Source organism: Lepidochelys kempii, chromosome 2, assembly GCF_965140285.1.
Source record: "Lepidochelys kempii isolate rLepKem1 chromosome 2, rLepKem1.hap1, whole genome shotgun sequence".
In the NCBI taxonomy this organism is placed as follows: domain Eukaryota; kingdom Metazoa; phylum Chordata; order Testudines; family Cheloniidae; genus Lepidochelys; species Lepidochelys kempii.
In genome coordinates, this window is record NC_136381.1 from 196,554,984 (window position 1) to 196,572,799 (window position 17,816).

Genomic DNA, 17,816 nt, shown 5'->3' on the forward strand with positions numbered 1-17,816 from the left:
GCACAGAATACCAGCATAAGCTACCATTTAGTAAGACTGTACCCTTACTAGATAATTCAGTGGATCTAGACATAGAAAACCCATGTAATCTGACCTTGCATCCTTAATTACTTGATCCAGGACAGGATGGTACTTCCAGGTGAGTAAGACATCAGCAGTGAAGCATGCCATACAAATGTACCTCAAACGTGTATTATGGTCTGGCAATTTCCCTTAGAAAAAATTTAAACATTTGACTGCCAGTATCTTGGCCACATAAAAGGGTCATCGCTGTATTGCAACGAACACCAGTGGAATTCAATGGCATATTGTTTGTGGTCCTGGCACTATGCCTGGATAGGCAACCTACGTCCAGGCTATGTCATTTTTGTAACTGATTTAAAAACATCAAAAATAGAGATGATGCAAATATAATTCCTTTTCAATTCCACCCTCAGTGCAACCTGTAGGCATTTTCCCCTTGTGGCACTGTCCCATCTTCAGGAATGTCACAGCATCAATAAGCTAGTGTTTCCATAAAGTCTTGTTGTGCCTGGAAATTAAGCTTTCCCTACGAGAAGCCACTTGGGGATACAATTCATATATTTCTGTTCAGAACACACGCATGGGCAAAAATGCTTTGCTTACTGAAATGTACATATCATCCACTGAAACAAACATCATGAATGGTTTCAGAGTAACAGCCGTGTTAGTCTGTATTCGCAAAAAGAAAAGGAGTAATTGTGGCACCTTAGAGACTAACCAATTTATTTGAGCATGAGCTTTCGTGAGCTACAGATCATGAAGTGAATTGTAAACACACTGACCCACCTAACACGCAGTGAAACAACTTAGCCCCAACCGTAGAAGGACTTTTCAGAGTTGACAGTGTGAATAGCTGCTCTTTGGTTGTGTAAACTCCAGGTGGTGAAAGAAAAACACTGTTTTGACTTATAGTTCTTGTCTCATTTTGGTATGTTGTGCTCAGAAAACATTTTTAAATGGTATATCATCTTTTGAAATTACAGCGCTTAAATGGAAAATAGAAAAAAGAAACTATCCTTCTTATTACTTAGTTTCATACTGGAGTCACATTATTTCTTTTCAACAAAGAACAGAAGTTAGAGATAAAAAGACCACCTACCCCATCTCCTTGCCAATGCCTGATAGTTCTCTGCAGTACAACTTCTAGTTTTAAATATCCCAGCTGATGGTCTTCCACCATTTCCCTTAGATGACTATTCCAAACTCTAATACATTATCATTCTCTGCAAGACAGTCAAGCTAAAATTTTCTCTATCTTAGTTTTACCTCATTATTCATAGTTATACCAATGTGTACCACACTAAATAATTCCTCTCTTTCCTTGGCGCTTACACACTTAAGATATTTACAGACTGCTATGTCCCTTTAGTTGCTACTTTTCTACATTAAAACTGTTTTTTTCATTATTGTTTATGTCACAGTGACTCAAGCAAAATTCTAAGTGGAATAGCACTGTGGTCCCTTCTATGCCTCCCTAATGGTAAGCCATACCTTGAAGGCATGAGCTAGTAGTCCTAAATGTTTCATTTAAGCAGTTCAACTCCAGAAACATCTAATGTCAAGAGAGCACAATCTGCAAAGCAGACTGGCCACTATCTCCCTTTCATTCATTCATTTTTGCTCTCGAAGGCAGAGCCCGTTCACAGATTTCAGGGCTTGTTAACATGTTCAAAGCTCAATGTTTGTGTGTGTGTAAAATGAGTGGTTACATGTAGCTATTTTTCAACCATTGTTCTTCCCCTCCCTCTTTTCTCATTGTCCTGTCCCCTTTCCCCACACCCCTTCCTTTGGTTTTCTGTTTACCTAGTCCCCTCCTAACCAAAACCCACCCCAAAATTTAAACCGAACAAACAAATTGGGACACTAACATACAGTACATGTGTAGGCCACCACATGATCACACACTGCTTGTACATTCTATCCCTTTGCCCTACCCTGTGTCTGTCCTGTCTATTTAGCCTGTAAATTCTTGGGGCAGGGACTGTCTAATACTCTGTGTTTGTACTGTGCCTAGCACAATGCGGCCCCACTCATGGTTGGCCCTGAGGCACTACTGTAATAAATATAACAACAATAACAACTTCAGAGGGTGTGGCTGAAGATCATGTATGGAAACTGGTGAACCTTTTCAGGATATGATGTATATTAGTCACTATGTGCTGTACACAATATGGTTTATGCATTTCAGTACCCACCCTATGTGTTTTAATATAAAGGAGTTTTTCTAAGAGGTATGTGCCTATTGCTAAGTGATGTACATGTTTCTGAAGAGAACGTTTTGAATTATATTCTCAATGGCCCCTCATATTTTTTATCGGTAGCACTTCTAGGAACAATAAACAGCATGACAGCAAAGATGTATAGGTGAAACTAGCCTCTGAGCACTCAAGTTCACAGACACCTGAAGCCCATTGAACATATTTGGCTCATATAGCATCAGATTTGCAGAGTTATGAAAATAAAATGCATATCAACTTCTTACATTCTAGCCACTACTTCAATGTTTTGATTTGTATTTGCATTATCATTTCTCCATATGTCAATTTAAACTTTTTTTTATCACAATCATCTAGGGGCCAGCATCCTTCCATGAGAAGAGGCTTTAGGTCGGGCGAATCTTGCCTCCAGTAATGGCCATTAGCTGATGCATCAGAGGCAGGCAAAGAGTCCAAACAATGTACCTGTTCATCTGTGCAATGTTGCAGATGGAGGTACTGAACAAATACCTCCAGAATGTTCTGTGAATCAAAAACTGAATCCACATCATCTGTGTTTGTGCCCCTTTTATTTTCCTTTTCTCTGAATAGTTTAGCTACTGAATTTCCTGGAAGGAGTGTTTGCAGAAACAAAGCACCTTGTAGGCAAATACTATAGTGTAGAATGCTCTTAGAAAGTGAATGCTTAGCTCATAAATGCAGCAGTCACACCAGGAACTGGTTTTAAGAGTTCTGCTCAGCCAGTAAGGGAACAGAAACATATCATTCATGTGACCCATGACCAAATTTTTCAAATCTGGGTGGCTAAATGTCGGTTCCTGAACCCATGTTTAGGCATCTGAATAGAAGCAGCTTGCAGTCAATGGGAGCTTGAGGTGCTCAACACTTTTGAATTATTTACTCAGCTCTCATTTAAAAATGTCTTTGCTCGCTATCCCCAGCTGGTGATCATATTCTGAACCACAAGAAACTAAATATCCCTTTTAGGCTTTTTTACTTAGCTGTCGTGAAGCAAACTTATTCGTATCGTTGTGAATTCTATTTTTAAACACCTTGCTCACCTATTTGTCTTACTAGTATCTGGTAGCAGAAAATTCTACAGATTGATTAGCTGCTGCATCAAAAAGTTATTTTGATTTTAAATTTGGTGACTTTCAATTTCATTGACTATCCCCTTGTTTATTTCAAACTATAGAACAGACTAATAGGAGCAGCCAAGCGGCTTTCACTGTACTATTTGTTATTTTACATTACCCTTACAGATATTATCCTGTTCTTTACCTTTCCAAACAGATTCATTTCTCTTTGAAAGAGCCTGTTTCCCAAAATTGCACTATGCTGCTAATCATTTTCATTTGTCCAGGACCTAGGTTGAGAAAATGGACAAGGGTGAGCTACTTAGTACCAGCTTGAACCATACTTTAGCTTTGCTATTGGTCCAGTCTTGTACTCTCCAAGCAAACTGAAACAGACAGTCAAACAAAATAAAAGAGCTTCAAGATTAAAACCTGATTAACACCAAAATAATAAGATTGTAAAATGTTGCTCCTATAAATCATCAGGGACCACATGATGTATTATTAAAACAACAGACAAAATAATTTTTTAACAAAGCTCTGAACGTTAGTGGAATTTTGTGACATCTTAGACTATTCATGGCCAAAGTATATGCAAAGAAAATTGATGATTAAAAAAAACAAACAAACCTAACAAACCACTTATTCTATTGAGACCCTTTGGTGACATTGTAAATCATCAGTGACCATATAGTATCCAAAGGAAATAACAGATAAGAAACTTGTAACAAGCTTGTTGTTCCATTGAGAGGTTCTAGAGATATCATCAAGCTCTAGTGGGAACAGAAATAGCTAACAAAGTAAGAGATAAGAAATGATGTACTAGAATAACACGCCTGTTATTCCATTGAGGGATTTCTGGTGACATTATAAACCATGAAAGCAGAGTTAGGATGGTTTGCAATATCAACAGCCCTGAGATAAACTAACAATTTTTATACGCAACTGATTATTTTATAGATAGGTATCCACAACAATTAAACAAATGTACAGTTTACAAAGAAGAATAAAGAGCTGGTGCTGCAAGTTGCCACTTATTTTCTTTTAAATAAGCAAGCAAAAGCTAAAACGGCCCAGCTGAGTGTGTGAAGAACAATTAAAAAGTATAGCTGAGCTAGCAGTTTCAGTCTAAAATCTGGCTTCCATTCACTCTCCCACTGGCATGGCCCCAAAAAGTTTAAAACGAAATAGGGCTATACTGAAGCAATTTCAAAACGGAAAACAAAATGGTCAGAAAAGCACATCTGCCAATGAGGGTTGAGAGATGGCTGCCTCAGGATGTAGGATGTAAATGGAACCAAAGCGTCACTTTAAATACATGTAGAAAATAATAGCAACAAGGTATGGACCATAAAACCTCCTTCAGGAATGAGCTATAGAGGGGACATATATGGCAAATATTAGTTTCCATTCAAATGGCAGATGTGTCATTGGCAATGTAAAAGGAGCCCAGCAGTAAGGACTGAAAGCTGTGATCAGGCTGTGCAGTTTTATTTTTCTAAAAGGTTTTTATATTGTTTCCACTCAAGCTATCAATCACGACTTTTATTAAAGTACAGAACAGACGTCAGATCAATGGCTGTGTTAGACACATTTTGAGTGACAGGATGATGATGGAACAATTCCAGCGTCCATATATTATGAAATACACACATGCTATTCTTTCAGTGTTTCCATACAGAGCAGACCCTACTCCCTATGTTATTTCAGTAATGTATCATTTGAAAGGAAGAGCTAATTGTGGATAAATATTATATAAGGAAAATGAGACTTGCTAGAATATATGCCAAGGTTATAATAAACTGGTAAAGGAGAGGAACATTCAGGGTGAAACCGGCTCTCTGTCCTTAGGTTAAGCCTTTGGGCCTTCCTTTTTAATATAACGGCAGGAGCTGAGGAGGGATTGTCAGCCTTAATCAGCATCTTTAGGGTTTTCTCAGTTTTGTCACAATTGTGACATTATTTAGGCTCAGGTTTCCTTTCCTTGCATAGTCAGCAGACCTATGCAACTGTTTCCTGCTATTTTTGAGTGAAGAGGTATGTACAAAAATATATATAAATAAGGCTGAATTGTGCCCTCTGGGATATTCTCTGCTCAAATCCTGATGCCAGGCAGACATGTGCAGGTGATCCAGGCAGCACAATTACCATCAAATTTGTCACTATTGTCAACTGTATTTTCAATGAGTATTGAGGTTCTATGTGGATAAAGCACAGAGCATGGCGGGGGAGGCGACAGGGGTGAAATTGACACCCGCAACTCAAGGTCATGGTGTAAAGCTGCTGTGGAGCCCTCCTCAATAGTCTCTTCCCCCCAAACTATACCTGCCTCTGGGCTGGAGTATTTGCTCTAGCTCTGTGCTTTCCATGGGAGGGGTCTTGGGGCCAGTGGATCTGAGTAAACAGAGATTTACAGTCACACTCCTGGCCCACCACCCCATGGCCTTACATGCAATACCTCTTGTTACAGGAGTATTCTGAAAAAGAGAGATATCTAAATATATGTAAATAGTTGATCACTAATACATAAGGTGCTAGTGGATGGCGCTCAAGAATATGGGGTATCTTTCCTGGGTTTTTAAGACCAATAAAACTTCTTCTTGTTGTTCACTGCTTATGGCTTCTTGTACTCATCAGTTTACATGCAGCTCTTTATGCTACTTGGACTCAGTGACAAGATATTTTCCACAATATATACGGGATGCTAGTCACTTCAGGGTTGTTGTTCTCCCAGCAGACATCAGGCCAGCCCTTACATGGAGCTCAATCAATCCAGAGAGCCTTATACTGGCCCTCTGCACTATGCATGAATTTTCCCCATAGTGTGGATTTGGCTGCAGAAGGGGTTGCAACCCTGCATTTTGGAAATGCACAGTCCTTAGTGAACCAATGGCTTGGTTCATGTTTGTAGCCAGGTTTAGAGCCAATTCATCACTCGGGCATACCCTGAATGGCTGTTTTGCTTGAAACATATTTTATGCTGATTTAACAAAATGGTTTGTCTAAGGAAGTAAATGTATAAAAAGACTTTTAATAGAAATTCTTTGCATATTGGAAGCTCTTAGATTAAATTGGGACAGATTGCTGCTGACATGAAGCAGAATTGTTTATGACTTTTTGACTAGTTTGTTGAAAACAAGCTGGTTGAAAGATATCTAGTCACTGTAGCACCCTGTTGCAAACTTTTAAAGGACAAATTTGAAAATATGAGCACAACAGAAATTTTTAATTCACTTTTTAGATTGATCATAAAATGTGGTTCAGTTCCAACAATCAGAGTAGCATTCTTTTTTCTAACATGGCTGGAGTCGCTGTGGTTCATGCCCTGGGATTCATGAACACTGGTCTAAATAAACTAAAGAAACTTCTCAAGAATCTGAGCACTCCTCTTTCTCTTCAGAATGCTGGAATATTGCTGTCAATTAATATCGCACATTCTACAGGCAAAGGTATCATCACAGAAAGACTATCTTAAAAGGATATAAAACAGAGGTGGGCAAACTATGGCCCGTGGGCCACATCCGGCCCACGGGACCGTCCTGCCCGGCCCTAGAGCTCCCAGCCGGGGAGGCTAGCTCCCGGCCCCTCCCCTGTTGTCCCCTTGCCCCGCAGCCTCAGCTCGTTGTGCTGCCAGTGGTCTGGGCAGCGGGGCTGCGAGCTCCTGCCAGGCAGTGTGGCGGTGTAGCTGGCTCCGGCTGGGCAATACAGCTGCCAGTCCTGGTGCTCTGAGCAGCATGGTAAGGGGGTGGGGACCAGGGGGGGGTTGGATAAGGGGCAGAGGGTCCCGGGGGGCAGTTGGGCACAGGGGGCAGTTGGATAGGTGTAGGAGTCCTGGGGGGCCTGTCAGGGGGGCGGGAAGTGGGATGGGGAGGATAGGGGGTGGGGGCGAGGCTGTTTGGGGAGGCACAGCCTTCCCCACCTGGCCCGCCATCGGAACCCTGATGTGGCCCTCAGGCCAAAAAGTTTGCCCACCCCGAGATAAAATGACCCATACAATGTAATATGTAATATACGGCACATATAATACATCTGGTCATGCCAACTGAACCAATTACTAAATAGCAACCAAGAGGACACTAGCAGCGGTTTGATGTTAGCATAGATCATTAGTTGGGAATTTCCTGGTTTTACATGAAGACTGTTAGAGGAAAATTTTCTAAGTCATCCAAAGGGTTTACATCTGCACATTTCTCTCTGATGTCAATGAGACACAAAGGGCAAAATTCCCAAGAGCTGCTTCAACATACCCTTACTGCACTTTTAAAATGCATGTTTAATTCACTCAATAAAATGGATCTGTCATCAACGAATTCTAAAGAAAACTAAAATGCACCTGTAAAAAGAAAAGGAGTACTTGTGGCACCTTAGAGACGAACTGATTTATTTGAGCATAAGCTTTCGTGAGCTACAGCTCACTTCACGAAAGCTTATGCTCAAATAAATCGGTTCGTCTCTAAGGTGCCACAAGTCCTCCTTTTCTTTTTGCGGATACAGACTAACACGGCTGCTACTCTGAAACCTGTTAAAATGCACCTTCCTTGCCAGGGAGCTATCTGACTGTCCAATCAAGGCTCCAATCTCACATACAGATATTCCTACTATCCACAGTACCCTCCCTTAGGTTCATGTGTCCAAGGAAAATAAGAATAGTGAGAAAAGCACTGAGATCATATTTCTATTTGTTTGTTGATTGGCTGAAACGTATAAAATAGATGGCAAAGATTGAAGAACCAGCATATTCAGGCATTCTGAGAGATGAATAAAGTCTGATATAGCAACAAAAATGGGGAAAAAACTGTTGAGGTTGGAATTAACTTGAATGAGATCTGGAAGGAAAGATGACACAATAAAGTATGTAAAGTAACAGTATAAGGAAGAAAGAAATATGCCATATGCCAAAGAAATGGCTGCAAGACTCATAGAAGGAACTACTGTGCCATGTTAAAGATGGTTAAATTTTTCCTTTAGTTAAAAAAACCTTGTAGTGCCATGAGTGAAATATAAGGGAAAATTCATATAAAGGGTATACTAGATCTTCTAAGTAACTGTTAAAAATTAATAAGCTACGAAAAAAAGGATCTATGGATATAAAATAAAATAAAAATGAATGAACTATTGGAAACTCAAGTGAGCAGAAATGACCTTGAGAACTCAGAAATTAATAAAACATTTTATAAAATAGAAACAATGTAGCATATTCTCTCAGCTTACCGTTCCTGTTGTGCCCAAGGACAGGTGATTCATCTGTTGGGTCAGAGGGCCCATCATGCTTGCTGGCTGCATTGACATAGTGTGGTCCATTGTTGGCGTTATCACAGCACCCTGCAAATACACATGATTTCCACCTCAACATTTATTTTTTAAAAAAGTCATCAGTGTTCTTTAAATGAATGAATTTGGCTAATGCTTAATATTAATCTGAAGAGAGACTAAGCTATCTGTCATGTGAAATATATGTTGTTCCTATTGACAACCAAGACACACACATATATGACTAGTGAGGGTATATTATGCCAGTTCCAATTAAATGCCATTTTTGTCTTCACTGCTTCTAACAAAAACATACGGTCTGTCTATGGTGAATGCTACTGTACATGGCAAAATGCCTGTCATTTACATTTTCCATATCCTATATGGAACAATCTTACTCAGAGACACCACACATATGTCCCCAATTTTCCCTGGCTTTTAAAACCTTCAGTCTCTGATATATTCAACCTATAATGGTAAATAACTTGGATTTTTCAATTTCTCTTAAGAGACATTTGTGACATTTTCCAGGTGATTAAGCAAGACTAGTTGTTGACAACCATTATGAGAGCAACATCTATTTTAAAAAATACACGTACATAGGTTTTAAATGCATTGCCCTTATTGTATGGTACCAAAGAGGTTGATAATAAACAGGACACTAGGTAAGGCAAGAACAAGACCCTAAACAAGAGAGAGAGAGAATGCCAAACACAGAACTGTTAGGGAAAGCTGCTCTGTAACTTTCATCAGCAATCAAAGATCCTCTCGGTGCACTCGTGGCTTTGTCCAAGGCTGCACATAGCTCCCTCCGGAGCTCTCAAATGCAAAATTCTACTCCCTGTGTGGGCTAGACTAGGTGTCTGAAGAATGGAGCGAGTTGCTCCTTTTTTCTCTGCCAAAGTCTGAACATATTCCATTCCTTGTGCTCCTTAGTAAGGAATGGTCAAGGCACACAAACTTGGTAGACCACAACATGGGCTATAAAGATAATTAAGCAAGGGTAAATAACTTCAGATGTTTCCATCTCTCTCTCAATATGAATTCCACAGTACACTCTGTGTCTGTGAATACATTGTAAAAATGTATACAGACACACTATTAAAGCCAGTAAAAAATGGGGAATTTTTTGTGACATTTATATGAAAGGTTTGTCTGCTTTCTTCATCAAGATATTTCAAAGTCTGAATATTTTTGACCCAAATCTATACAGGGGAATTCAGCATTAAGGATAAAAAAACGCAAATTCCTAAAAGCCATTGCATTGGTTCTCAAGTGACTGCCTCACATTTATTTTGCACGGTTGGAAATCGTTTCCAAGGATGAGACTGGAGGTGAGGTTTACCATATTTTCAGCTGCACATAAGAAATAAAACAATTAGGGGGAATGCCAATCAACTTGTTCTGGCCTTACCAACATTTTTCTTTTATGCTTATGTCTGATTTGAGAATCTCACTGATTCCTGGACAAGTTTGTATTAATCACTGAGAAACAATGATCAAAAGGGGACTGGCTCAATTGATAGGTCCCTTTTTTAAGATAGTACAGTATGTGGATACACACACACACACACACGCTTTATGTTACATACCAGACTACATTCATTTGCATTCATGTAAGTCGCTAGAGAAATGCAGCAAAGGACTCTATAAGAAATATAAAATCTCCAAAGAATAGTTGTGATATTCCAGTATGAATTCTTGTAAATATCAATGGGCTTATTACTGTGCATGTTCCAAATCCTTCTTGTTTGTGCCAATTTTTGCTTCTTATTTTTGGCTGCTGCATTTAGTATTTGCTTAGATGAAACTACAATAGAGGAATTCATTCAAATTAACTGCAATGGTGCCACTATTCACCTTGGTTGGAACAACTCTCTTAAAATTAGTGTTTCTACAAATCTTCATCACAGATATTTTCTTCATCAGATCTTGATCTCCTCCTCCTCCTCCTCACACATAAAATGATACTCTTTTCCTTCACCCTATTCTATCTATAGCCCTAATTGTAACCCATTTTCTTATTATCCTTTCTACTAACAAATGTCAGCGAATCCAACCTTAGTAAACCTTTTGGGTGTAAGATAAGCCCATTCAACAGTTAATATGAGAGTCAAAGCAAGAGTCTGCAGTAGCACCTTGCTCCAGGAAACTGCATTTTGGCCAGGTGTTCAGCTTCACGTAGCCTGGGATTCCAGGCCTGCTCCTGAACTTGAGATCTTGGAACATGTGTCCCTGAATCTCAAGTACGTTATTGGGTGACAGTAAGAATTCATGAAAATATGCAGTTATAGTCAGAACCCAGAATCAGGCAATTTTTTGTGTGTCGAAACACTAAAGCTTAAACTGAGTTTAACAGGAAAAAAAAAAAAGATCCCAGGCATCTCTGCAAGCAGTTTTCTCCTTTGCCCCGGAGACGGTCTATTTCCTCAGAGACATCAGTGATGGATGATTTGAGCTCCGGACTACGATAGGACATGCAAAAATGCACATATGCATTCCCAGAGCATATGGGTGGGGCTGATCAATTAAAGCCCTTTCTGGGACACTGAAAGAACTGACTCCCAACAGTAGTAGCAGTGGCAATTAATTTGGGGGCTCCCAAGGACAGTAAAAGCCTAGCTCACCTTTCTGATATTTCTGTTGCAAAAGGCATGGTTGGAGGAACTGGGTTTGGTTACAGATGTGGCAGTCTGATGGCTACTTCAATGTATAAATTCAGAAGCCTGGCAATCAAGGATGGACAGCAGCAAGGAAAGTTTTGTGATTTAGTATTGTAAATACAAGTGCCAGACATGCAGTGGAAAAGTTAAGGAGAAAATGTTTCTTTCAGTAAGCAAAACACAGTTATTGTGAATAAATTATTTTTTAAAAATATAGGTCTTGAGGAAAATATATATCCAATAAAAAGAAATATACTTGGAGAGAACTATTTTTTTGTTTAAGTTACTGGTTACTGAGAACATAAGCGTTATCGTCTCAAAGTTTACACTGTCCACCACACTAGAAATAAGGGTGCGGAAAACTCAAGGATCGGTAGCTTTCTGATCATAATTTATCAGACAGAGACAACTTAAAGAGCTTGAAGCAGACAGTTACCTAGAGCAGACAACTATATGCATTTGCCAGTCCATTAATTCACCAGAGTTTGCAGAATCCTCTTGTGATCACGTAGGAAAAAAATTATACTTAATTAAGGAAATACTGTCTGGTTGTTAAGGTAACACCATAATGCATTTAATAAAACATGCTGTCAAGTCCATTTGTATCCAACTTATTTAGCTGTAGAAGGCAGCAATATCTCATGTCAGACGTTGCCACTCGCATGCAAGGTAATTTAGTTTACTCACAATGTACCGTATGTGTCTTCTCATGGGCCCCACTTGGCTAGTGGCAAGGCTAAAAGGAACATGTTTTTCATTTTAACATCTTTGGATGTCTGAGTTTACTCAGTTTGTAAATTATATAGAAAAACACCTTAAGACTCTAATTCTATTAAAGGCCAAGTCTAGTTTAAAAAAAAAACCTGCAGGTGAATTAATGATGAAGTTTTTACCACTGTCTTTGCCAAATAAAGTTGCTAATGCCTGCCAGTTACTTCGGTTTGCTCTGCTGTCTCTAAGGATTAGATTTTCACAGTTTCTGCAGGGAATTTCCAACATCAGCATGGAGTAGACTGTCAAACTGTTACACTTGTCCTGTGTGTCACACATGGAAAGGGACTTGCTTAGCAATTTTTTAAAGGCAATTTCAATATCTTTAAACCGTGATTGGTAATTCAGTGAGATTTATGGATTTTTCTTCAGAGAATTGCCTGGGATCCCAATCACAACTGTTATTAAAGTACTTCAGATAAAACTGCAGACTTCAACTTATCATGGAAATCAACCTCCTGTGGGCTGGCAAGGTTGATGGGTGGGACTAAAATGTTTTTTGTTTGATAACAAAATCAAACAAGGAAAAGCATTTATGTCCTCCAAATAATAAAAAAGGACAAAGGGTTAGTTGTCTGGATTTGTCAAAGGAGCAAGCTGTTTGACAAACAATTCTACCTCCCTGTGAGGGGCTGAAAGGGGATTTGGAGAGTCTAAAGCTTTGTAGTCGTATGTGACCTTTGGTTTTCCAAATAACTCTTGCCTTGGGATTCCTTGAACCAGAATCATTCTAAATTACTAGCCGCTATCAGAAATACCAAAGTATTAGACACTTACAAATGCACAAACAATTTTCTCACATCTATCCTAACACTACTGTCTCTGTACATAGGCTGCATGTATATCTCATGTATCCTATACAAAGAAGCATATATACTAGATATCCAGAACCAGTCACAAATCATGAGATTTTTTTTATATCACACTTTCTGTCCATCTTGGGTGCCACTGATTGCATGTATATTTCCATTACACCAACAGCTCATCACCAACATGTGAGCAGTCACAAACATGAATCATTCTTTTAAAAAATATGCAGCAGACGGTAGAACCAAGTACACCATTACTTGCTTGCAAAGTATTCAGAACCAACTCATGGCTCCTGCAGTCTCAGCTAACACACTATGGGAAATCAGTTTTTAACTGGACATACAACAAGGCTATTGGGCAGTTCATTAATTGTTTCATATATTATATATCCCCCTCCGCTAATATCTCAATGCTCATCTCTTTCTTTGACAGCAATCACTGCTTATCCATTGAGAAGACAGATAATGACTTCTCTTTTGAGTCTCCAAGCTTTCTCAGAAAAATTAAAATTATGCTGAATAACTCACCAATTGATCACCGAAAGAACCTTTGGTACTATCATTTAAAATGCACTTTCAATGTCTAGAACACTTTGGCAATACAGTACCTTTTAAAGTTGGCAAGCTATTTTTGGTATGGGGCCTGTTATGCAATACTGCAAATATTGGATTAGCTTTACTAGAAGCGGAGATTATAGAGTCAAATAATAATGAACTCCTGGCAGATTAAAAAGAAAACAGCCCACTGAGGATTACCATGTTACTTCTCATTTGGTTACTCATGTTACTTCTCATACCCAAGCAGTAAGAACTTACTTCTATTCAGAATTTTTAAACAATTGGGGGACTGAGGCACATGATTTATGACGAGAGGCTGAGGAAACTGGGGTTATTTAGTCTGCAGAAGAGAAGAGTGAGGCGGGATTTGATAGCAGCCTTCAATTACCTGAAGGGGGGTTCCGAAGAGGATGGAGCTAGGCTGTTCTCAGTGGTGGCAGATGATGGAACAAGGAGCAATGATCTCAAGTTGCAGTGGGGGAGGTCTAGGTTGGATATTAGGAAACACTATTTCACTAGGAGGATGGTGAAGCACTGGACTAGGTTACCTAGGGAGGTGGTGGAATCTCCATCCTTAGAGGTTTTTAAGGCCTAGCTTGACAAAGCCTTGGCTGGGATGATTTAGTTGGTGTTGGTCCTGCTTTGAGCAGGGGATTGTACTGGATGACCTCCTGAGGTCTCTTCCAACCCTAATATTTTATGATTCTATGAACAATTGATTCTATTGGTTAATGTATTGCTGTGTGTATGTTTGTGTATTTTATTTATATATGCACACACACATATATATATTATATATATAGGAGAAGTTCTACAGAAGGTCAGACTAGATTATCACAATAGTCCCTTCTGGCCTTGGAATCTAAAAATATAAAATTGTGCATACTTTTTCGCTTTGAAAAAGAACAAATATGAAAGAGGTATTTTATACCTAAGTCACCTCAAAAGATGGATTATGCACAAACAGTAAACCATGGAATATCTAGCAAGTAAGAGTATAAGATAATGGATAAGTGAATTGGCAAATAAATTTACTACACAGTAGTAACTGGAATACATATATAAATTAATATATAATAATATCATTAATAAAGTCTGGAGAAAGGCTGGCTTCAGAAATAAAGGCGTATCTCCTATCAGACCATCTGTTATATGGCAAAAAAGCATGAAAATAGAGGCTAAAACAAGAAGTTGTTTACTTAGCACTCAAGTGTGGTTTATTTAACTACACACCCCATGGGGCACATTATGATTTCTGCCGCTCTATTGTAAACCTAGAGTAATTCTATTGAAGTATGAATCAGAAATCCTCTGAGCTTTATTCACAAAACCCTGTTCTTCTATAAGGCCCTAGGGTCCATGCTCTATGAACACATCTTTCATATAAAAGGTGAATATATTTGTCGGAGATATTTTTGTTAATTTATCATTTACAGACTGACTTTAATACATCCATGTCTTCCTATGGAATCAGAGAAAATCACAGGAGAAAGTTAAATACAGCCGCTATTATATTAAGCAAACTATGCTTTTTAAAGAGTGGTAGCCCTGTTAGTCTGTATCAGCAAAAAGAACGAGGAGTACTTGTGGCACCTTAGAGACTAACAAATTTATTTGAGCGTATGTTAGTCTCTAAGGTGCCACAAGTACTCCTCGTTCTTTATGCTTTTTAAGTAATTGCCAACATCAAAAGGCATATGCAATATTATTTATGTTGGTCCAATGAAATGCATCCACTTTGAAAAACAGCGAGTGACTTAACAATAGTTGGATGATGCATGTTTAGACAGGTGGGCAAGGATGGCTAGTTAGTGCTGAGATTTCTGGAGTAATGAGCAATACTAATATTGTCTGCTTTTTCCTAGTGTTGTGAGACTGATGTTGGATTAGAAATACAATTACTGTCTGGAAAATTTTTAACTTTCACAGTTTAAAAATTCACAGTAAGCACTTGCTTAGTTTACTGTTTACTTTGTTGAGTTTTATATACACACACAACTGTTTACTCAGGAAGTTCTAACGGGTTTATAAATCATTGCCATAATATCAGAGCCAAACCAATAACCATTACAACCATGAGTTGGGTTTGTTTTTTTTTTTGCTTAGAGAAAGTTTATGCAGTAATATAAACATCACATCTTCCTATTTAACAGGGTATTATCATATTACAGAGTGAGCCTCTTTACACTATCCAAGATATGTTGTTTCTGGTGAATTTACTGAACTGAGTGAACCGATCAACTCTACTCATATTTATCAAATCAGGCGTGTCTATCAAATGTTAATATTAAAAAAACTGGGACAGATGCTCGAGGGTTTTTTTTTTTTTTGCAAATGACTATATTTTATCTGAATATTGAATAAATGGTAACCAAATGTCTAATTCTATCTAATCTATCCTCTGTCTACTTTATCCTCTGTCTACTTTCCTGGGTATGAAACTGAATCCTGGGTATGAAACTGATGCATTATATTTTCCATAACAACCACCTCCCATAGTTTTTGGAACCATTTCTCTGGTTTTGGATTATCTTTCTTTTTCCAGTGTAGTCTAGCGTCTAGTAGCAGATGAGAGAGATTAATTCTTCATTTCTGCCCCAAGCTCCAAGAGGATTGCCAGAGGATCATTTTTTAGTAAATATCCAACAATTTGTGACATTTGGTTGGTTACAAATTGCTAATTTCTTTAGGTTTTTCAAGGTTGTCAGACTCGTGGAAAACTAGAGGTGGGACCACACTACAGCCTTGGATCCAAACCACCTCAAATTTGGGAATGTTCAAAATCAGTTCTGGATCCAGGTCCTTCTCTCCCTGTACCTCTGTGCCTTCTCCTATTGTCTCAGGGCTATTTTTATAATGAGTCCTGAAACTGGATCCCCAAATCTGAATATTCCTGATCTGTGGGTAAATTCAGATTCTGATCTGAGTCAGATCTGAACTTCACACCTCAGTCAGTCTATCACACCTTTGCAGCTTTATGAAATGGAACATCCGTAAAGCAATGTATGTGCCTCATTATTTGTAATGGCGTGTGCTCCTCAGACCACTCCTAAGAAAACTGAAGCAAAATAAGTAGTCATGGGATAAGAGGGAAGTCCTCTCATGGAGCAGTACTGCTTAAAATATAGGAAACAAAGGGTAGGAACAAATGGTCAGTTTTCAGAATGGAGAGAGGTAAACAGTGGTTTCCCCCAGGGGTCTGTACTGGGCCCAGTCCTATTCAACATATTCATAAATGATCTAGGAAAAGGGCTAAACAGTGAGATGACAAAATTTGCAGATGATACAAAACTACTCGAGAGAGTTAAGTCCCAGGCAGACTGCAAAGAGCTACAAAAGGATCGCTCAAAACTGGGTGACTGGCAACAAAATGACAGATGAAATTCAATGTTGATAAATACAAAGTAATGCACATTGGAAAACATAATCCCAACTATACATATTATACAGAGGGGGTCTAAAATTGTTATCACTCAAGAAAGAGATCTTGGAGTTACTCTGGATAGTTCTCTGAAAACATCCACTCAATGTGCAGCAGCAGTCAAAAAAGCGAACAGAATGTTGGAAATCCTCAAGAAAGGGATAGATAAGACAGAAAATATCATACTGACTCTATATAAATCCATGGTACGCCCACATCTTGAATAGTGCATGCAAATGTGATCACCGCATCTCAAAAAATATATATTGGAATTGGAAAAAGGTTCAGAAAAGGGCAACTAAAATGATTAGGGGTATGGAACAGCTGCCATATAAGGAGAGATTAATACGATTGGGACGTTTCAGCTTGGAAAAGAGATGACTAAGGTGGGATCTGATAAAAGTCCATAAAATCATGATTGGTGTGGAGAAAGTAAATAAGGAAGTCTTATTTACTCCTTCTCATGACACAATAACTAGGGGCTCACCAAATGATATTAATAGGTAGCAGGTTTAAAACAAACAAAAGGAAGTATTTTTTCATACAACGCACAGTCAACCTGTGGAACTCCTAGCCAGAGGATGTTGTGAAGGCTAAGACTATAATAGGGTCAAAAAAGAACTAGATAAATTCATGGAGGATAGGTCTATCAATGGCTATTAGCCGGAATGGGCAGGGATGGTGTCCCAAGTCTCTGTTTGCCAGAAGCTGGGAATGGGCAACAAGGAATGGATCACTTGATGGTTACCTGTTCTGTTAATTCCCTCTGGGGCACCTGGCATTGGCCACTGTCAGAAGACAGGATACTGGGCTAGATGGACCTTTGGTCTGACCCAATATGGCCATTCTTAATTAGGCCAGGTGAGCTCAAGCAGCCAGTTAAGCTTCTAACGGGGAAGTTTTAGGCTGAATGGAGGGCACTAACCAGGAGAAAGCACACTTTTGAGGGAACAGGTGGGGCTTCTATAAAGCCAGGAGGCTGGCAACAGTCAGGGAGGTAGCCTGTTGTCTTTCTCTCGGAGGCAAGG

At 39.0% G+C, this 17,816-nt stretch overlaps 1 protein-coding gene across 5 annotated transcripts in view; it reads right to left on the reverse strand.

The window, feature by feature from the left end:
* RBMS3 (RNA binding motif single stranded interacting protein 3) overlaps positions 1–17,816 on the reverse strand; it is a 918,866-nt gene that overhangs the window by 28,133 nt on the left and 872,917 nt on the right. For all 5 annotated transcript variants that reach the window (XM_073333376.2, XM_073333378.1, XM_073333385.1 and 2 more), the window contains one exon: positions 8,528–8,638. In XM_073333376.2, the coding sequence (XP_073189477.1) occupies positions 8,528–8,638 (111 nt within the window). The remainder of the gene's footprint in view (positions 1–8,527; positions 8,639–17,816) is intronic.